Genomic DNA, 23,420 nt, shown 5'->3' with positions numbered 1-23,420 from the left:
ATTCGTATAGTTAGGAGGGGATGCCTCATTTATCGCAAAAAACTCGTCTGGTTTAAGCCAGGTTTCGCTAAGACCGATGACGTTAAGGTTGTTGTCTCTAATGACCTCATTGACTAATAACGTTTTGGGAGACAAAGATCTGATGTTTAGAAAGCCCATATTATAGGTAGTGGGCTGTTTTAAGGAGTTGTTGATGAAATTATCCGTCGTAGCAATATTAATAATGTTACGTTTATTATGCGCAGTGTACTTAAAATAATTACGACCATATCTAGGAATTGATATGACGGGAATTTTCAGATTGTCTACTTGGCGCTGCGATAAACTGAACGCATCATAATTTGCCACCTCAGTAGAGCGCATGTCTAACTCTGACGTAGTCATAGACAAGGTAGAAAAAACATTTTGTGAGTTGTGTATTATTCTACGAAAATTGCTATGTGTACAGGGATCATCCAGCCTGGCGCTGGCTAGTTCTAACTTAACTGACTCCATACCCAGGCTAGCAGGCTCTGTAATTGCCTGTGACCGGGCTTGCTCTAGTGCAGTTAGTCAAATGTGGCTCAATGCGAAGTCTATGTTCCGAGACAAGAGGATAGCGCCTTCCTGGTTAGGGTGAAGGCCGTCTCTCCTCAGCAAGCCAGGTTTGCCCCAGAAAGAGGGCCAATTATCAATAAACGTAAATCCCTGTTGTCTGCAGAAGCTATCCAGCCACCTGTTAAGAGAGACTAATCTGCTATATCTCTCATCATTGCCTCTCCCAGGCAGGGGGCCAGAGACAATTACTCGATGCCTGGACATCTTTCTGGCGAGATTACAAGCCCTGGCTATGTTTCTCTTTGTAATCTCTGATTGTCTCATCCTAACGTCATTGGAGCCAACGTGTATTACTATATTCGCCTAACTAGTGGTGCGGTTAGCCTGCCGTACGTGTTTATTAGACCTGTTGCGAGTTAGCTCCCTAAGATTAGCTTCAATGTCAGGTGCTCTGCCCCCGGGAATACACTTAATTGTGGCTGGTTTGCTAAGCTTTATGTTTCGGGTGATGGAGTCCCCTATGACTAAAGTGTGGTGCCCGGTAGACTGGGGTGTAGGACTAGCTAAAGGGCTAAATCTATTATGCGTCTCAACCGGTACACCGTAGCTTGTAGGCCGATTAGGGCTGCTACAAGCTGGGCTAGTTAGCTCGCTACAGCTAACGCTAGCAGATGTGTCCGCAACATCTAAAGTTACGAAATTACACTGCTCTAACTGGCGGACACGGCTCTCTAGCAAAGCCAACCTATCCATGAGTAAAGTGCACGAAGCGCAGGAAGCCATACTCACAGAAACTTTCCGTCGCCGAGTGGGGTGCCAGCTGTCTTCGGGAAGTGATGGTCACGGTGGCGGGGGAGTAGCTTCCTTCAGACCGGCGCTGCCTTTCTCCGCTAGCCTCGTTAGCTTAGCAGCTAGCTAGCTGAGGGCGGAGTGGTGAGACAGAGATCGGGTGATTTGCAAGTTAAATGGAACTATTAAATATGTTCGATAAGTTGTGAATAAAGCTGCAAAACAGTTAAAATCACACAGATAGAACGATACTTAGCTTTTTTGCAACAAGAGCAGTCGGCGAGCAGTCATTACTCGCCGTGGGTACTCCGGCTTCCTCCCACTTCCAAAGACATGCACCTGGGGAAAGGTTGATTGGCAACACTAAATTGGCCCTAGTGTGTGAATGTGAGTGTGAATGTTGTCTGTCTATCTGTGTTGGCCCTGCGATGAGGTGGTGACTTGTCCAGGGTGTACCCCGCCTTCCGCCCGATTGTAGCTGAGATAGGCGCCAGCGCCCCCCGCGACCCCAAAAGGGAATAAGCGGTAGAAAATGGATGGATGGATGGTACATACAGGTTTTGGAACAACATATGCTGCCATCTAAGCGCTGTATTTTTCATGGACGCCCCTGCTTATTTCAGCAAGACAATGCCAAGCCACATTCAGCACGTGTTACAACAGCGTGGCTTCGTGAAAAAAGAGTGCAGGTACTCTCCTGGCCCATCGAAAATGTGTGGCGCATTATGAAACGTAAAATACGACTGCGGAGACCCTGGACCGTTGACGATTGAAACTCTACATAAAACAAGAATGGGAAATAATTCCACTTTCAAAGCTTTAACAATTAGTTTCCTCAGTTCCCAAACATTTATTGAGTGTTGTTAAAAGAAAAGGTGATGTAACACAGTGGTGAACATGCCCTTTCCCAACTACTTTGGCAAGTGTTGCAGCCATGAAATTCTAAGTCAATTATTATTTGCAAAAAAAGTAAATAAAGTATATGAGTTTGAACATCAATTATCTTTTCTTTGTTGTGCATTCAACTGAATATGGGTTGAAAAGGATTTGCAAATCATTGTATTCCGTTTATATTTACATCCAACACAATTTCCCAACTCATATGGAAACGGGGTTTGTACATCATGCATTTACTCCGTAATTCAACACGAGTGGTCATGAAAGTATTCACCATGCAAGTGAGAGCAGAGATCCGCCACCACAAGCCTAGGGATTGTGCAGTATCATAGTTTGTAGAAAACCTTCAAAGGTGTGCAACCTGACTTTTATCAAGCACATTAGTGCTAAGAACACACAGCTTAGAGACAGTCTTTAGCCGTTTGACAAAACTTTGAACACAACTTGTTTATTTATTTTACCATCGAGAATCATTGACATTTATAGGTATTGAATAATGGAATAATAGTATTGTGCCATCCCTACAGTTAATAATTATACATCAATATCACTTTTTAATACCTCACACACACACACAAACACACAATGATCATACTTTGATGAGGTTGTGTACCATACATAAATAGTATTAAGCATTGTTTGGATGTGATTTTTCATTATGAGACTCTTCAATGGAAATGTAATTGGATGTGCCAAGTCCATTGAAGCAGATAAGAAGAGTGGAATCGAGCGCCAGCATAGAATAAACACATGATGAATATCCACACGCTTACTTCCTGTGTTTGCCATTGAACTGCAATTTCATATCAGAGATTCATTATTGTGGTTTAAAGGAAAACAGGACAAAAGCTTTCATATCTAATATCTGTGACTTGCACTTACACTGCACCGTTATTTAGATAATTGCCAAAACATTTAATTGGACAGTAAATAGAAATTGACTTTAAAAAGCAGAGTAATGTTAATTATCAAGAACAGGTTTGTTCTGCAAAAACTTGCGTAAATCTAAATTTGATTACTCTCTATCTTTGGGAAACATTGCGGAAATATGAGTATACTTCAAAATTATTTCTTGCAAGTAGCTTTACAGGAAGGATCAAGTTGTTCCATCTAATTTCATCTTTCATCTCTCTTGCTTTTGAACAATTTATGAGCGATCCAATGGAGATGAAAAGACATTCATTTACACTCAAATTTCCTGCACAGGGCTCAAATGTACAGCGGGGCTTACGATGAATAAATGACAGTATGAAAGTGTTCCTCGACTTAATCAATAATACATCTTTAGCATGCATTGATGTGTAGTATTCATGGAGGGATTACATAGTCTAGTTGTTTGGCCCGTGCCTTATTACTTTGTTGTGTATCATCTTATTGGCCTAAACCCATGATCTGAGCCGTTAATTTAGCAAGAAAGCCACTAAAAGCTAATAGAATGTAACCATACTGTGCAAAAAAACAACAACATGTTAAATTAAGCATTTTACAGCCCATTTAATATAGTTAACACGATTATGGTTTAGAACTCTGGTTCTGTATTAGAAACACAAACATGTTAGGGGTTATTTTTAGCAGTTTTGTCAATTTAAAGGGAACTGCACTTTTTTTAAAAATATTGCCTATCAGTCACAATGCTTAAGTAAGACCATTACATATATATCTTCTTTTTTTTTGTGCATTCTAACTGGTAAATAAATGCAATAAAAAGTCAGCTTACAATGGAGCAATAGGAGTGGCTCTATTCTGCTTAAAAAGGCCCTTAAATCATTACTCACTGCAGACTTCATCAGTGGCAACAAACATAATAAAACGTCACTTACTGTACAATGCCTGCTGTCATTAGAACGCCAACTGATAGAATTGTGTTATATTCCCGTTTAGATGAAGAATGACTCAGATTTCTCGCAAAAAAAGGGGGTGGAACCAAGCATCTTTTAGTGTCGCTCTTGCCATTCCCAGGTATAAAATTGTCCGTCAAAGTTTACCAACTTTTCGGATTGTGTCCTTATCTTTGTACCATCCAGATGAGAGGTATGATTAATGATTTATGAATGAAGCAGTTCACTACTCGATGATGTCAACATAGGCACACACATTTGGGAACACGGCGCCGTTAAAATAGTTTGTCTGCGTTAGCGCTTATAATAACAATATCACAAAAACGTGGTTAATATTCAAGTCCCAAAATGTAATGTTGGCTGTTTTTGGATGGTTATTTGGTGGTTTTTATGAGTGGAATATAGGACATCCCATTGGTAAGAGGACTTTGATTTATTAACAAAATAGGATGCATTAAAAAAATACATTCATCTTCATATCTTTCATAATAATTGTGAACTATGGGCAAAGTTCCAAAAAAAAAAAAAAGTACAGTTCCCCTTTAAGACAACAATGTATTACATCCCTGATGGGTTCCGGTATGGTTTGCAGTTTTAGGATGGCAAATATGAGCATCTTGTGTGCTGTCAAAGAATAACAAACATTCAGCCTCACTGATTGTATTGCAATCACTTCTGAACAGTTACATTTGCTGACCACCAGTTTCGTAAGATAAGGCAATACAAATGATCCAAAATACTTAAAAGTCCAAACAAAGACAGATTTTGATGTCTGTTTTTTTTGTTATATTAATTTAAGTGTTAATGAGTAGTATCAGCTTAAATGGGAACTGGAATTTTGACTATCATTCACAATCAATATGAGAGACAAGAACACGTCTTTTTTTAATTGTTAGGATTCTCCATTCAGTGATTATTTCATTGAGTTTCACTGTTACTTTGTTTAAGGATTATACAAACTGTAATACAAATGTTGTATCATAGTGGCATTACCACAGGTAGCAATAATTTTTACACTGTAACAATAATTTGGATCAACAATGAAGGAAGTATGAATATACCAACAATGGTAATAGACAAAATACCAACAATGGTAATAGACAACATAGCAATAATGGTAAGGAAGACACTGAGCACATATTAATTGTCCTGTCCCCTTAGCAGAAAACTGCCCTCAAAGCATGATGTTTCCACCCCCATGCTTCACAGTAGGTTTGGTGTTCTTGGGATGCAACTCAGTATTCTTCTTCCTCCAAACACGACAAGTTGAATTTATACCAAAATGGATACATGGATGATACAGCAGAGGATTGGGAGAATGTCATGTGTCAGATGAAACCAAAATAGAATATTTTGGTATGAAGTCAACTTGTCGTGTTTAGAGGAAGAAGAATACTGAGTTGCATCCCAAGAACACCTTACCTACTGTGAAGCATGGGGGTGGAAACATCATGCTTTGGGGATCACTCATGTCTGTTATTGTTATTAATGTACAAAAACGGATGGATGGGTGTGGAACACACACAGTAGCAGTCATGGAGAGGAAATTAAAGTTAATTTAATTAAACCCCCCGACACCCCCCGTGCAGCTGGGCTAGGCTTCGGCCTCCTCCACGACCCTGAGAGAAATGGATAAATGGTGACGGTCTTTCTTTAGAGCCGTTAAGTGAGTAAATATGTGAGGTACCATTTTGTTACTGTATGCATGTTCGAAATAAAATAAAATCCATAACGTTACATTATATGATTCATGTCAAAAACATTTTAAAATGATACTAATTTGCCTAAGTTATACGGCATACAGTAATACGATATTGCTGCTAAAGTCCTGACCAATGACTATTACCAGATGGCGGGCAGCTTCACGTATGATCTAACCAATCAGTGAAGTGTTTAGTCTATTCTGTATGTCTGTGGCCACCAAATGTAGCCACAACCACAACTCAGCACGTCCTCATTATGCACCAATAATATTTACGGGAGCAAGGTGCATTCACCAACCTCCGGAAATATGAGCATCAACATTACAATTAAGCTAGGCGTGTTTCGTAAATGTTTTATGTTCTGCAATAATCATAACATTTTGTTGGGTGTTGTGTTTATTTTTGTTACAAACCCTGTTTCCATACGAGTTGGGAAATTGTGTTGGATGTAAATATAAACAGAATAAAATTAATTGCAAATCCTTTTCAACCCATATTCAGTTGAATATGCTACAAAGACAAAATATTTGATGTTCTAACTGAAAAACCTTTTTTTTTTTTGCAAATGCTCATTAACTTTAGAATTTGATGCCAGCAACACGTGATAAAGAAGTTGGGAAAGGTGGCAATAAAGACTGATAAAGTTGAGGAACGCTCGTCAAACATTTATTTGGAACATCCCACATGTGTGCAGGCTAATTGGGAACAGGTGGGTGCCATTATTGGGTATAAAAACAGCTTCCCAAAAAATGCTCAGTCTTTCACAAGAAAGGATGGGGCGAGGTACACCGCTTTGTCCACAACTGCGTGAACAAATAGTCAAACAGTTTAAGAACAACGTTTCTCAAAGTGAAATTGCAAAATACAGTTGGTCGCTACATCTATAAGTGCAAGTTAAAGCTCTACTATGCAAAGCCAAAGCAATTTATCTACAACATCCAGAAACGCCGCCGGCTTCTCTGGGCCCGAGATCATCTAAGATGAACTAATGCAAAGTCGAAAAGTGTTCTTTGGTCTGACGAGTCCACATTTCAAATAGTTTTTGTAAATATTTGACATCGTGTCATCCGGGCCAAAGGGAAAGCGACTGTTATCGACGCAAAGTTCATAAGCCAGCATCTGTGATGTTATGGGGGTGCATTAGTGCCCAAGGCATGGGTAACTTACACATATGTGAAGGCCCCATTAATGCTGAAAGGTATATACAGATTTTGGAACAACATATGCTGCCATCTAAGCGCCGTCTTTTTCATGGACGCCCCTGCTTTTTTCAGCAAGACAATGCCACGCCACATTCAGCACGTGTTACAACAGCGTGGCTTCGTAAAAAAAGAGTGCGGGTACTTCCCTGGCCCGCCTGCAACCCAGACCTGTCTCCCATCGAAAATGTGTGGCGCATTATGAAGCGTAAAATACGACAGCGGAGACCCCGGACTGTCAAACGACTGAAACTCTACAGAAAACAAGAATGGGAAAGAATTCCACTTTCAAAGCTTCAACAATTACTTCCCTGAGTTCCCAAACGTTTATTGATTGTGTTAAAAGAAAAGGTGATGTAACACAGTGGTGAACATGCCCTTTCCCAACTACTTTGGCACGTGTTGCAGCCATTACATTCTAAGTTAATTCTTATTTACAAAAAAAATAAATAAAGTTTATGAGTTTGAACATCAAATATCTTGTCTTTGTAGGAAGCCAACAGTAGAGTACTGAAGTGCTGTATTTCACATAATTTCAAGATTAAATGATAATTCAAAATCCTGGAAGAAGGAGTCCGGCTGTAGGCAGAGAAACTCACAAGGTGATTATCTCTGCACTTGGACTCCGAATGAGCTTCTCCACTGGCAAACATTTATCTGTGTTGTCAGGTGTGCCTACACGATTACCCACCATGCAACGCAGTGGGAGTCAAGTTTGCACACAAGAGCCGAGCCAGGGAAAGAATGGAAGGCTATTACTCACAGCTGCATCCTTATGTTCCCCGGCGGACAACACAAGCTTATCGACTGACTCATGGTTGGCTCTTGTCGTCATCATGACTTCGTCCACCTATAGGGGGGTCTTTATTCCGCGGCGGCGTGATGGCGACCACAGCAACAGTCATACACATAGTATGATATGGGTGGAGTACTATTACAATGTTGGTTCATGACTTCATCAATCAAGCAGATCCTATCTTAGGGAGTCAAGACAGTTGAGCTGCAGGATTCACCCTTATGTCTCACGGTCCTCTTTCCCTGAAGCTGATCGTCAATCTGTATCAATCTCTAAGAGGCCATCTACCTTGAAATGAAGAGAGCTATCTCTTTAGATTTATTGATCCTTTTTCTCTTATCCACAGAGTGATAAGCCTAAGTCCCTAAGACTTGCAGTTTAAAGCAGGTTTCAGTTGGCCCTACAACAATTTTTTTTCTCTTGTCATCAAAATAACAGGGAGATTTGACATCTGTCTACTACTAATCATTCAGTCGCCAAGGGACCACCGAAAATATTTGAATTTAGTGTATTTTACATTGCATCTGACTGTGCTTTAAAATACAGTTAAAACGGTAAAACAGGGGGAACAAATCTGTTTTGCTCAAAATCCAACTTATTAGACTCAGACAAACTTTATTGATCCACAAGGGAAATTGTTCCACACAATAGCTCAGTTACAAAGGATGAAAAGGATAAGGATGGAAAGCTTAATGAACACAAAGGGCACAAAAAGAGGGCAAAAACCAATGTAAACAATAAAGTATACATTGGTTAAAAGTGTACCATAGTAGAAATATAAAATATAACATATATGTTTTAATTACATATTATATATACAGTATATAATATATACAGATATATTATATAATAATTTTTATATAATATATACAATATATAACAAATCCAAATTACCATGTACAATATTACAGTATATGTAACAGCTGCAGCAAAAAAAAAAAAAAAGGCAGCATAAAATAGAGAGTAGATCCTGCATAAAATATACATTATAAACAAAGAGAAATAGCTAACATAGAAGCGGTCAGGTAATAGACAAATATTATCTATTGCTGTATGGGGAGTGATTACACAGCTGCATGAAGTGCGAAATAAAGGAGTTAGGTATTTAGTTGTTTATATGTTTACTGGTTTTGTTTGTTTTTATGATTTCTCAGAATCACGACCACTGCAGCTTGCATGATGGACCTCAGAAGGTACCCACTGGATGAGCAGAACTGCACACTAGAGATTGAAAGTTGTAAGTAATCCTTTCCTTTTTCAGATTCATAATTTTGTAATTGAAGGTTGCCCTCTAAAATCATTGTTTCCGGTGTATTTACCGTATTTTTCGGACCATAGAGCGGACCGGGAGATAAGCCTTCGGAAGAAAAACATATTTCCATACATTAGCAGCACCGAACTATAAGCCGCATATACGTTGTGAAATGAGTTATTTATACAGAAAGATTTTGTACATACTTTAATTGTTTCCAAATGGTGCTTATAACACAGCAGTAAAACTGCTGATCAAACAAAACCAAAATCATCGTCATGGAGCCACTAGCTGGGGAAGGTAACTCTCCAAATCAGCTTAACAGGCTCAATAAGTCCACAGTGATGTTTTGGTGAATTTACAAAACTGCAAGCATATAAACAGAATGCCATTGTAAGCTAATAGTACTAACACAGACACTCGTAAACGTGTTAGCATTACATTACAATAGCGCATAAAAATATACATGAAAACACTGACATCACACTTTGGACGGTTTGGTAATCAGGAAAAGTTTACAAACGTTGATTAGATTTAGGAACAAAAATGTATACGATTAGAAATGCTATAGATGCGTAGAAGACAGAACGGCCCTTGTACTTTTGGTTGAAAGCACTAAACGTAGCGTCGTAAAGAAGTAGCGGCTCATAGTTTGGAATTTACTGTACATTTCAACAAATAGGACATTTTTTTTTAGAATTATAGTGGACCAGTGTTTCCCACAAATTAATGGTGATACTTGTTCACCCTTGCTCATAAACACATGAATGTAGCTTGTCGTTACAACTCTGCACTGTAAATGGCAATGTAACTCTGCTTTTAATCACACCTCATCAGCATGTGGTCTGCCAGAGAATAAGAGGACGAAGCAGGAGAGATCAGTGTCGCCAACCTAGCAACTGTGTTAATGTATTTAAGGAGTATACAGACCCACAGGATTATCATGTTAAAAAAAACGAATAGCAACTAATGTAACTTTTTCTGGTATTATTTGACATTTCTGAATACCTTTTGCAAAAAATTATCCCATCTTTTTTCTTCCAAGAACTACTTTTACAAAATAAGTATGGTCAAGTCGGGGGTCGCATGATTTTGCGGTATTCGTTTCCCTAAGATGCAGAAGGACGTCCGAAAGCAGCGTGCAGGTAAGAAGGACGATTTATTCAAAATAAGCAGAACAAGAATACGAAAAAAAGGAACACGTTTGTATGGCACGAGAAACTACAGCAAAGCTTAGCAAAAAGACTACCGTAATTTTCGGACAATAAGTCGCAGTTTTTTTCATAGTTTGGACAGCTGTGCGACTTATACTCAGGAGCAACTTATGTGTGAAATGATTAACACATTACCGTAAAATATCAAATAGTATTATTTAGCTCATTCACGTAAGAGACTAGACATATAAGATTTCATGGGATTTAGTGATTAGGAGTGACAGATTGTTTGGTAAACGTATAGCAAGTTCTATATGTTATAGTTATTTGAATGACTCTTACCATAATATGTTACGTTAACATACCAGGCACCTTCTCAGTTGGTTATTTATGCGTCATATACAGTACACTTATTCAGCCTGTTGTTCACTATTCACAGAATTGCCTTGTCTATTCTTGGTGTTGGGTTTTATCAAATAGATTTTCCCCAAAAAACGCGACTTATACTCCAGTGCAACTTATATATGTTTTTTTCCCTTCTTTATTATGCATTTTCGGCAGGTGCGATTTATACTCCGGAGTGACTTATAATCCGAAAAATACGGTAGTTAAAAATTGAACAAGAAAGTAGTAATTCTTTAAACTCAGATAAAAAAATAACACCAACGAGATTGTCGCGTGTTGCGAATAAGACAGCCAGACCGACTGTGGTGCGAGGCAGGAATAAATAAATCCGTGATTAATGTCCGGGAGCAGGTGAGCGTCCCGACCATTAATCAGAGGCAGGTGACACAAATCAGCACCCATGGCAACAAAGAAAACAAACAAGGGTGCTGAAACTAATCCAAACAACTAAGGAAATATCAGGCAACGGATCATGACAAAAAATATCCGAGAGCTACTCATTTTTATAACATTTATTTTTATAGCTTATTTCAACCCAAACAAAGGAAATACCCTTGTTTTGCCAGAACATGTTGCTATTGTTGCATTTATTTGTTCAGTTTGTCAATGATGTGTGTGTAATCTATGACTTTACATCAGGACAAGGGAATGCCATTGCATCTATAATTGAAGCATGTTTTAACCCCATTTGTTTTCGGTCACTATGTTAAAAAACATCATTGTACTGTACGCTGTTATTCGGGTGTCCCGACTACAACAGGAAGCTGTTAAAAGATGTCACATTGACTTGGCGAGTACAGCAGCTGCGTACCTTTTTAATAAATCATGAAAAGTGTAGGGTCACTCATCCGTTTAACGCTGGAAACTACATTTTGTCTTTCTGATTAGATTTAGCACATGTGCGATTGCAGAGGGCTCTTCAGTGCGGTAAAGTTTAAAGTACGCAGACAGGCAAAGGTGACTCGCAAGTGGAGAATCACATCCGCAGTATTTCTGCTCTGCCATCAAAATGAAAGTAACATTGCATTAACGTTTCCCTACCATGTGATAGTTATATTTTCTGCACCAACGACCCACATCATATGGAGGAAGCCACTTCTACTCTCTTGCTACTGCTATCTATGGCTTATTTATTTCGTTATTTTCTTATCTTTAGATGTTTCGAGCTCGCCTGGGCATGCAGCCTTTCTGCACGCTGCAGAAATACAGGGGGCACTTTTTAATTGGAGGCCTGGATTAACATTAAAGTCACTTTGAACTGCGCGGAATCAAGATTGAATCCTCGAGTTGAGCCATCTCAGCTCTCAGGGGAGTTGGAAAGAAGGCAGTTAATGGTTAAGGTGCTTTATTTTGCTGCTTTGAATATGACCGAGCCTGCATTCATCTGCGCTGAACAAAAATGCAAACTGTTTGTTTCATTTTAAACGGGTGCTTTCAGTTCCGGTAAATGAATGTCTCAGGTCGTCTACCGCTGCAGCCAGGCATGAAGGACTATTTGAGAGCCAATTTACACATCAAATTCCCTCTCCTATTGAAATGACATTGAACTTCCAGAACAATGTTTTCAAGTTGTAAAGAACAATATTAACACACGTGTTTGAATAAAGCAAATGCCCCCTGTGGGCATTCACTGTATTACATGTTCTGCTGACTTGGTTACAGTAAGCTACAGTGGAAACTGTACAGGCGAAATACCAAATTTACCAAGTGTTTTGGGGGGAAATATGCATCTGCTTACGAGCCTCATTGGTTCTATGACGGTGCGCTCAACTCAAACCATTTGATCATCATCATCAGGACTCCTCTTCCACCTATCCGGGAGATTGCAAAAAGCAGCCGCCTGACCAGGGCTCAGAAAATCAGTTTCTTCTCTGAGGCCATAAGACTCTTGAACGCATCGAAATAATGCCCTCAATTCCCCGCATAAAGACAATAAAACAGACATCCGTAAACGTGGATGCATGTGCAAAAGTGCAATATATTAATCTTTAGAATAATTTATTTATTTGTATCTGCACCTTATTTTGTAAATGCAAACACTGTGCACCGTTTTGCTCTTTTAAAGTTAAAAGTTAAAGTTAAAGTACCAATGATTGTCACACACATACTAGATGTGGCGAAATTATTCTCTGCATTTGACCCATCACCCTTGATCACCCCCTGGGAGGTGAGGGGAGCAGTGGGCAGCAGCAGTGCTGCGCCTAGGGAATCATTTTTGGTGATTCAACCCCCAATTCCAACCCTTAAAGCTGAGTGCCAAGCAGGGAGGTAATGGGTCCCATTTTTATAGTCTTTGGTATAACTCGGCCGGGGTTTGAACTCACGACCTACCGATCTCAGGGCGGACACTCTAACCACTAGGCCACTGAGTAGGTTTATCCTGCACTACAACGAGCTAATGCAACAAAATGTCATTCTTATCTGTACTGTAAAGTTCAAATTTTAATGACAATAAAGGAAGTCTAAGTCTAAATTTTGTATCTCATTTCCATCCATCCATCCATCCATTTTCAGCCTGTCTCAGCTGCACTCAGGTCAAGTCGCCACCTCATCACAGGGCCAACACAGATCGACAGACAACATTCACACTCAGATTCACAAACTAGAGCCCATTTAGTGTTGCCAATCAACCTATCCTCACGATTTTGTCTTTCAAATAGTCGTTCGTTCCACTGTACAATAAAACCAAAATCACACCTACAAGTGTCCCTTGTAAGTTTTGAAAACTGAAGGTACCTTTGCGACAATCTGTATAACATTTAAGTTGCCAGCCAGAATTTTATCGCACTGCAATGTCCTCCTTTGACCATTAAAACAAATCAACAAAGACATCATTTTATAGGGCTGATAAAACGCCTGAAGTCAGATGCAGACAGGGAGACTAGCCAAAGTCCCCGTTTAAAAAAGCCTTGCTATTGTACTGCTATTTCCACAGATGGAATTGTGAACGTTTTCCTTTAATATTGGCATGCTGGTGCTTCCAGATTTTGAAAAACCATTGTTAACGTTTTTGGACTGCCAGGAGCTACTTGTTTTCGTTTCCAATAATTATGGGTTTTACAGAATTTTGTCTCACCGTCAGCATTCACTTGATGGGAATTTTGAGCCAGGACACATGAGAAGAAAACACATAAAAAGTAGGGATGACAATATTGATATCAGATATCGGACTGATGATATCGATACCAGATATCCGACTGATAACAGCAAAAAGACGGGATTAAATCGGCTTGCATTTAAAATCTGGGACATAAACTGTGTTTACTTATCAAAGCCAGTTAACAGTTAAATGTCCTTCAATAAGCTAACAAAGTTTTTATTTTTTTCTTATTTTTGAATGGAGTCACTAACAAAAGATAAACATGGTTAGATATAGGTGAGCTAGCAGCTAAACAACAGCGAAGCACACACTAGCACACAAGCTTGACATACATATGAAGACGGCATGGCGTAGTGGGTAGAGCAGCCATGCCAGAAACCTGAGGGTTGCAGGTTCGCTTCCCACCTAGTGTCTTTGGGCAGGACACTTCACCCTTTGCCCCCGGTGCCGCTCACACTGGTGAATGAATGATGAATGAATGATTGGTGGTGGTCGGAGGGGCCGTAGGCGCAAACTGGCTGCCACGCTTCCGTCAGTCTACCCCAGGGCAGCTGTGACTACAGATGTAGCTTACCACCACCAGGTGTGAATGAATGATGGGTTCCAACTTCTCTGTGAGCGCTTTGAGTATATAACAATAGAAAAGCGCGATATAAATCTAATCCATCATCATCACCATCATCATCCATAATTGAACAATTAATATGAACAATTAGATGCAAAGCCTCCAACGCTAAAGCAGTAGCAGACGTTTTTGCATCATCCAATTTACTGTGTTGTGAGCTTAATTAATTGAATCAACTTAAAGACAGCATAAGTCCATTCTAAATAGTTAATAATAAAAATGTTACTAGTTTTCATACGTATCAATGTCCTCTAAGTAATTTTACTTGAACATAGACTTCTAACTTTCCACTCTACAAAATAATTAAATTACGCATGATTCTTGCTGATATGGTATCAGATACTGTAAATATTGGCTCCAATATCAGTATTGTATCAAAAGTGAAAAAGTTGTATTGGGACACCCCTTTTTATGAAATCAGAGTAATAATTGACTTTATCACAACAATTGCCTGTGTTTACGAAAATGTATTTAATTGTAGAAATTTCTATCTATCCATCAATTTTCTACCGCTCGTCCCTTTGGGGGTCACGAGTGGTGCTGAAGCCTATCTCAACTGCATTCGGGCGGAAAAGGGGGTACACCCTGGACAAGTCTCCACTGCATCACAGGGCCAACACAGATAGACAACATTCACAATCACATTCACACACTAGGACCCATTTAGTGTTACCAATCAACCTATCCCCAGGAGCATGTCTTTGGAGGTGAGAGGAAGCCGGAGTACCCGGAGGGAACCCACGCAGTCACGGGGAGAACATGCAAACTCCACACAGAAAGACCCGAACACGATCGAACCCAGTACCTTTGTATTGTAAGGCACATGCACTAACCCCTTTCACGCCGTGCTGCCTAATAGAAATGTATGAATAACAAATACATGTGGACTTGCTGAGCCTTTGACCTTGGGCGTTTTTTCCTTGCCTTCGTCACCAAAGTAAGAACTCATTTGTCATTCCAGACCTGCTTTGCATGGAAAGTGATTCGTGATGAGTTCTCATGTAAATTAAGGGTACACAAATAAGATTGATTAGCTTTAGGTTGATCACATACAATCAGAGAGTCATGCAGGTAGCTGCTGAGGACGAGATTAAACGGAACAGTGCTGGGCATTAAGGAGTGTACACTCCAATGCAGCAGGCAGCAAGTAAGGCTCTCATTAAGAGGAACAGGAGACGTTGTGTCGGTAAGCTTGTGAGGGTGTTCAAAGCACCCAATGAGGAGTCAGGTTTAATAATTCACTCCAACTAAATAGGTCAGTCAAAATTTAATTAAGGTGAGCAGGCGGCATGGATGGAACGGCGGTGAGGTAGAAAAGATAGACTGTGAGACAAATCACCAGGTCCGTACTGAACATATTCATATTGTCCTTTTTCTAGCTTCTAAAGCTCCTTATCACCACCATTCAGAATAGTAACACACGCAAACATAGAATAAGGTTAAATGGTATAAAAATAGCACTTATCGTATGGGTTTTATGATGCACGAAACTCGTGTATATTCATTTGTTCATCATGAGGAAGTGCATGGCATTTGACATTGTGCAGAACCTTACAGTATAATCCTTGTGAAAGAAGGATTCATTGTAGTGTGGTTGTTTTAAACTGCATTGCTGAGTGAGTGTACTGTATATGCGCACACTTTCTACATGGTTTTAACTGAATTGCATGTAATTTCTGCAGGGCTTCAATAATAAACCACCCTCCGCATGCATAGGACCAGCTTCCACGGTTTAATGAGAATTTTTTATTGCTTTTTTTTAAGCAACATTTGTCCTCAGATGTAACTAGAGTAGCATGTTACTCAATGATTTATTACTTGGGCCAGCTGGCCACTTTGCTGCCCATGTCTCCACTGATTTGGCCAAAATAAGAGCAAAAGTGGGAATAACTTTGGTTCGGATGAATATTAATGTACTTGTGCCCCTTTCAGAGAGTCTACTTGTGATGAAAATGGATGCCGTGTTCAGTTATTTAGTCATTTTTGTCTTGCTGTGTTAATAATTTAGTCTCACGTGGGACAAAGCATAATAGGCTGACTCATAGATTTAGTCCATACATTGCATACATACACGCATACATACAGTAAAGGGGTTTCCTCTGCTACTATACATAAGTAATGTTGTATGTTTAACATTACTTCATTATTTATTGGGCTTTTCCATAATTAATTTAAGTAGAAGCATCAAGGCATTAGTCCATGCTTTGTTCGGGAGTAGGTCACAGGTGGATTTTTGAAATCATAGTCAACAAAAACAGTTAGTCATTTAAATTATCTTTCAAAGTATTAATTTGGGGCAAATCCTGCACCGTAATTAATGGGGTATAGAGCGCACCTACATATAAACAGCACCCATCCAATATTTGGACACATTTTATTTTGTAAATATATTAGCCGCACAACTCCATGAGCTGTGCACATTGAGACAAAAACATATTTACACAGGCGTTTGAGTTTATTTACATATTTAACAAAAGACAATGCCTGTAACACGGCCTCCTTCTCCTGCTGCGTGCTAAAACAACTACACTACATTCATGGTGAAGTGAAGTGAATTATTAATAATAATAATAATAATAATAATGGATTAGATTTATATCGCGCTTTTCTATTGTTAGGTACTCAAAGCGTTCACAGAGATGTTGGAACCCATCATTCATTCACACCTGGTGGTGGTAAGCTACATTTGTAGCCACAGCTGCCCTGGGGTAGACTGACGGAAGCGTGGCTGCCAGTTTGCGCCTACAGGCCCTCCGTACATAGTTTTTACATAGTGAAAACCCAATATCTAAGTTACATTTAAACCAGTGTGGGTGGCACCGGGAGCAGGTGGGTAAAGTGTCTTGCCCAAGGACATAACGGCAGTGTCCGGGATGGCGGAAGCGGGGATCAAACCTGCAACCCTCAAGTTGCTGGCACGGCCACTCTACCAACCGAGCTATACCACTGATGGTGGATTTCCATTCCTTTCGTCAGCTTTTCCTTTCTCAATGGCCCGGTCGATCGTATTCGGCTATAGAGCTGTGTCGGGTTCATTTTGTCGTTTCTTCTCCATGACGAGAATAGGTGCATAACGCGCTAAATGGCTGATTGAATGATTGTGTAAGAGCGTTTGATTTAATGTCAACAATTTAATTGGTCCACCTTGACCCCCTGTGCAATTTCATTCGTCTGATGTGAAAAGGTAGCATGTGAAGCTTTTGAACCGGGGAACAATTCATGAATTGGCAGCAGAACTGTATTAAGCGCAGGGTTCAAAATGTTGTTAATGTCCGGAAATTACCTAAAGTAATTTCAATTGTCAAAATTTGTGCAAAAAGTCCTACAAAAGTAAATGTGAAATACCCTGATCAAAGACATTTTCGGCAAAGGTTTAAGAAGGGGAACATGAACATTTTAAATTGGGGAAATATCATAATTAACTCGCAAATGTCTCGTTAAAGGAACAATGTTCATACTTATCATGCTTTCGGGACTTTAATCCATAACCTTTTGTTCAGCCTTGTCACATCAGACCAATGAAATTGCAGAACCGGTTAAGGTCGACCAATGAAATAGTAAACCAAACATACTCAGACAATCATTCAGTCATTTAGTGCAGTGGTCCCCAACCTTTTTGTATCCGCGGACCGGTCAACGCGTAATAATTTGTCCTGCGGCCCGGGGGGAGGGGTCCTTTTTTTTTTTTCTTTTTTTTTTCTTCTTTGTCATGGAAAAGGGACGTTTTTGTCATGAAAAAGGGAGTTTTTTGTGGTTGGTGCACTATTTGTAAGTGTATATTGTGTTTTTTATGTTGATTTAATAAAAAATTCTTCTGCGGCCCGGTGGTTGGGGACCGCTGATTTAGTGCATTATGAACTCTCCATCATGGGTAAATCACGACAGAATGCTTACAACGCAGCCCCAAAGTCGATTGACCAGGCCTTTAAAGGGAAACATTATCACAATTTCAAAAGGGTTGAAAACAATAAAAAACGGTTCCCAGTGGCTTTTTGTATTTTTTGAAGTTTTTTTTTTAAATTTTACCGGTCCCGGAATATCCCTAAAAAAAGCTTTAAAGTGCCTTTTTTTCGCTCTCTGCAAAGACACTGTTCATTTTCCTGTGACGTCATACAGTGCTGCCAATACAAAGAAACAATGGCGAATAGCACAGCAGGATATAGCGACATTAGCTCGGATTCAGACTCGGATTTCAGCGGCTTAAGCGATTCAACAGATTACGAATGTATTGAAACGGATGGTTGTAGTATGAAAATATTGAAGAAGAAACTGAAACTATTTAGCGAATAGCTTTTGACGCTATTCATAGCCATAGCATAGCCGAATAGCTGCGTTAGCATCGCCGGTAAAATGTGCGGACCAAACGATCAGGACTTTCTTATCTTGTGACACTGGAACAACTTAAATCCTTCGATGGGTAAGTGTTTTTTTCGCATTAAATGTGGGTAGAAGGAAACGTAATATAGTTGCAAATGCATCTGCAGGTTATCCATACATCTCGGTGCCATGTCTGCTTTAGCAACGCCGGCAAATAGCATGTTAGCATCGATTAGCGTAGCTTGTTAGCATCGATTAGCTGGCAGTCATGCCGCAACCAAATATGTCTGATTAGCACATAAGTCAACAACATCAACAAAACTCACCTTTGTGTTTTCGTTGACTTTATCGTTGCAAATAAATCTGCAGGTTATCCATACATCTCTGTGCCATGTCTGTCATTGCCCGTAAAATGTGGAGACACTCCGGCACATTTAATGGGGGTCTGGCGGCAGACACTTTCGCATCTTCGGGCCAGTGGTGCAACTTGAATCCCTCCCTGTTAGTGTTGTTACACCCTCCGACAACACACCGACGAGGCATGATGTCTCCAAGGTTCCAAAAAATAGTCGAAAAAACGGAAAATAACCGAGCTGAGACCCGGTGTTTGCAATGTGTTGAAAATGAAAATGGTGGCTGTATTACCTCGGTGATGTCACGTTCTGACATCATCGCCCCAGAGCGATAAACAGAAAGGCGTTTAATTCGCCAAAATTCACCCATTTAGAGTTCGGAAATCGGTTAAAAAAATATATGGTCTTTTTTCTGCACCATCAAGGTAAATATTGACGCTTACATAGGTCTGGTGATAATGTTCCCCTTTAAAGAAGGAAAATCAGGCCAGAACAGAACGACAATCACCCGCGCCATCCCCACACCCCGAAAGGCCATACCGCTGCGTGACAAAGACGACGACTGGTAGGCTACTGCATACACTGTTAGGCACTGATTTGTTACAAATATGAATGAACACAAGTGCCTGTGTAATTATTTCATTTTTCAATGTGTATACCTGAGGCTAATAAACAGCTAATATATGTACAAATTAAATTCGTCCAAAAATTAGGTGGGTGTGGCTTATTTTTAGGCGTGCTGCTCAGCCTGGTAATTACGGTAATTGGAATGGCTCAATAAGGAGGCAATGCCAGAATATGCTGCAATGCTCCAGATAAGGGAAGTAACCAAACCGTCTAAAAAATGTCTCAATATAGGGACAATGTTCATATTTAATTGAAATGTCTCATTACGGGAAATGCCTAAATGACCGAAACTTTTCATAAAATAATTTTTGCTGATGATACAAATGTGTTTACCTCACACAGGAGCCTACACAATCTACAAGTAACTGACAATTCAGAGCTTGTGAAAGTGGATTCCTGGTTCGAATGCAATGAGCTCTCACTTAATGTAAATAAAACAAATTGTATTCTATTTCATTCTAATAAAAAACGGACAAATACTGAGCACTGCCATATCAACATCAATGGGCAGGAAATACAGAGAGTGTACTCCACAAAATTCCTGGGGGTCATCATTGACGTATACCTCAATTTCAAATGGCACATTAGCCATCTGTTAAACAAGTTATACAATTATGTTGGCCTGTTCTTTCACCTTCGGCATTATCTTCCGCTTTATGCTCTACTTACCTTGTACAAAACTCTCTTTGAACCACATCTAAACTACTGTAATATCATCTGGTGTAACACCTTCCCTACCTACCTTCACAAATTACAATCCATGCAAAAAAAAATCATACGGGCCCTGTCATGGTCCAAGTTTAATGCCCCCACTCAAGATCTATGTCATAAATATCATCTCTTAAGACTGACAGAGATCAATATTTATCAAAATGCTTGTTTAACCTATCAAGTCATTTACAGGCTGAATCTTAGGCTCTGTACCTTGGTTCCTATCTACCATCCCCAGCATGCCCACAACACTCGTAACTTAGATCTGATATTAGGCAAACATCGTTTACTGGCTTGTACCGCTCGAAATGTTGTATGCAGGGGACCAAAGATTTGGAACCAGCTTAATGAGAGCCTCGAGATGCTGTATCCATTCTCCAACTTCAAAAAGAAACTGACAACTTATCTATTAACCACCTATCTTTAATGCCTCATGTGGGGTAGACTACTGTTGGGTTTTGCATGGTTGAATGAATGTATGTATGTATGTGTATGCTTGCTTTAGTACTATTATCGTGTGTTTATCATATAGCGTTGTGTTTTTGTTTTGTTTTGTTTTTTTGTTGTTGTTGTTGTGCTTGCTACCATGTTTCATATTTCATCATTCTATGTATATATACTATCCTCTGGACCCCCTGTCAAAAGCTTCTTCTCGCTTATTTGGGGGACCTTTTCACGTACCAACATCTTTGGTTGATGATGTTCACTGCTATTGAAATTGTTATATGGTATTGTGAATAAACTTGAACTTGAAACTTGAAACCTCCAGATGTTCCAATGAATAGACAGTGTTGATATTTGAGTGAACTCTCTCAAACAGGAGACAATGTAAAAATATGTCAAAAATTTCAAAAATTGTGAGGACAGAATTGTGGGATGAAAGGCATAATAAACACTGATTTCAGAGACAAAAATGGTCTAAAAATGTATTTAGAGTAATTCCTGACCTTTGTACCCTGTCTCAGATGGTTATACGACAGACGACATCGAGTTCTACTGGCGGGGCGGCAACAACGCTGTGACGGGGGTGGACAGGATTGAACTGCCACAGTTCTCCATTGTGGATCACAAGCTCATCTCCAAGAACGTTGTCTTTTCCACAGGTGATGAGTCTGAACAGCATTAGCAATAATGAAAATAGGAACACTGTAATAACTGATTGGTAAAATAGTAGATTTAGTGATCGAGAAAGATTTTAGGTGGATTGTACGGATGCATTTTTGATTTGAGAGACACTACTGATGCAGAACCGCCAGAACTAATGCAGTTTGTTGCATGATTAAAAAGTAATAGCGCTATAAATAATGATTGTAATGCAACTTTTTACTACTTCTGAACATCCTTATTGTGCAAGCAGGGAAATTCCCTTTAGTGGTTGCATGTATGGATCTGAGAAAATAAATAAAAAATCCACTAATTGTTTGTACTATACCATGTCAGGACGAAAACATTCATACAGGGTTTATATCAAGGACTACCCTCTGAGACGTAAAACACCATGACTTATTTAAAAGCAATAAACAAAAAGAGTGTTGTCTGATACACTGAAATATTCATGTCTTACACACTTTTCATATTCATGAGTCGGTTGTGCAAGCATGCAATGTGTAAACAGGACAGCTGTTCTGCCTTTTTTCCCAGGTAGCCTGAGCAATGAATGAGAATAATAATACTAGCACAGTCAAAAGTTACCTGTCCTATGTAAAAGGGTTACAAGGCAACATAACTCAATTTATATAAATGTTTGTGTTGGTTCCATTACTGGAATTTAAGGTGAGGCGGGGGGGATTCCCTTTTTAATACGCTGTCAAAGGCAGAGAGGAAGGAGTCACCCTGAGATGGCTCGAAGCTGCAAACATCAGCATCCTGTGTGTTCTTGGGCATATATCCAATCCAAAGTGTCAAGTTTAAATCCAAGGAGAGCCAATGTCATTTCATCTCATGAATAACATATAGTTGTGTGGCTTTGTTGTGTAATTTCTAATTTGCAGTGTTTTCTTACCGTATGAACTTAAACCTACGGTGACTCATGCTTAACTTAACAATATTAAATAGGGGAGCCATGCCATGGTCTCACATACTCTCTGTGGTGTTTAATGTAGTCTTGTCCCTTCAGCTCGTTGCTGTCTCTGCCTGACTTTTAAGTAAATTGCAATTCAGTTTAATTGTCAGGCCTTTTGTGCAACATTTTTCCATGTACTAGTAGTTATACACTATTCTGCCAAAAGTATTTGGCCACCCATCCAAATGATCACAATAAGGGGTCCTCATCACTTGGCCCGGCCACAGGTGTATACAATTCAGCTCGTAGCCATGGAAACTGTTTCTACAAACATTTGTGAAAGAATGGGCCGCTCTCAGGAGCTCAGTGATTTCCAGCGTGTAATTTTTAGTAGATGCCACCTGTGCAACAAATCCAGTCCTGAAACGTCCTCGCTCCTAAATATTCCAAAGTTAACTGTCGGGTTTATTATGAGAAAATGGAAGAGTTTGGGAACAACACCAACTCAGCCACCATGTGGTAGGCCCCGTAAACTGGCAGAGAGGGGTCAACAAATGTTGAATCGCTTAGTGCAAAGACTTTCTGCAGCGTCAGTTGCTACAGAGCTCTAAACTTCATGTGACCTTCCAATTAGCCCATGTAAAGTACGCAGAGAGCTTCATGGAATGGGTTTCTATGGCCTGGCAGCTATCTAAGAAATACGTCACCAAGACCAATGCAAAGCATCGGATGCAGTGGTGTAATGCACGTCTCCACTGGACTCTAGAGCAGGGGTCACCAACGCGGTGCCCGGGGTACCAGGTAGCCCGTAAGGACCAGATGAGTAGCCCGATGGCTTGTTCTAAAAATAGCTCAAATAGCAGCACTTACCAATAAGCTGCCTCAATTTTTTTTTTTTTTTTTATTTACTAGCAAGCTGGTCTCGCTTTGCTCGACATTTTTAATTCTAAGAGAGACAAAACTCAAATTGAATTTGAAAATCTAAGAAAATATTTCAAAGCCTTTGTCTTCACTTCCATCCATCCATCCATTTTCTACCTCACTTGTTTAAATAAATTCATTTATTTTTTTACTTTGCTTCTTAGAACTTTCAGAAAGAAAATTTTAGAGAAAAA

At 39.7% G+C, this 23,420-nt stretch overlaps 1 protein-coding gene across 2 annotated transcripts in view; it reads left to right on the top strand.

Annotated features, from left to right (window-relative positions):
• Positions 1–23,420, top strand: part of LOC133551663 (gamma-aminobutyric acid receptor subunit beta-2-like) — a 128,949-nt gene that overhangs the window by 84,725 nt on the left and 20,804 nt on the right. For both annotated transcript variants that reach the window (XR_009806543.1, XM_061898612.1), the window contains exons 5-6: positions 8,914–8,996; positions 21,269–21,406. Coding sequence is in view for 1 of the 2 variants with exons in the window: in XM_061898612.1 (XP_061754596.1) it covers positions 8,914–8,996; positions 21,269–21,406 (221 nt within the window). In the remaining variant the exon portion in view is untranslated. The remainder of the gene's footprint in view (positions 1–8,913; positions 8,997–21,268; positions 21,407–23,420) is intronic.

This window comes from Nerophis ophidion, linkage group LG04 (genome assembly GCF_033978795.1).
Source record: "Nerophis ophidion isolate RoL-2023_Sa linkage group LG04, RoL_Noph_v1.0, whole genome shotgun sequence".
Taxonomy (NCBI): domain Eukaryota; kingdom Metazoa; phylum Chordata; class Actinopteri; order Syngnathiformes; family Syngnathidae; genus Nerophis; species Nerophis ophidion.
The sequence above is the reverse complement of the archived record's forward strand: the minus strand, read 5'-3'. Positions and strand labels throughout refer to the sequence as shown.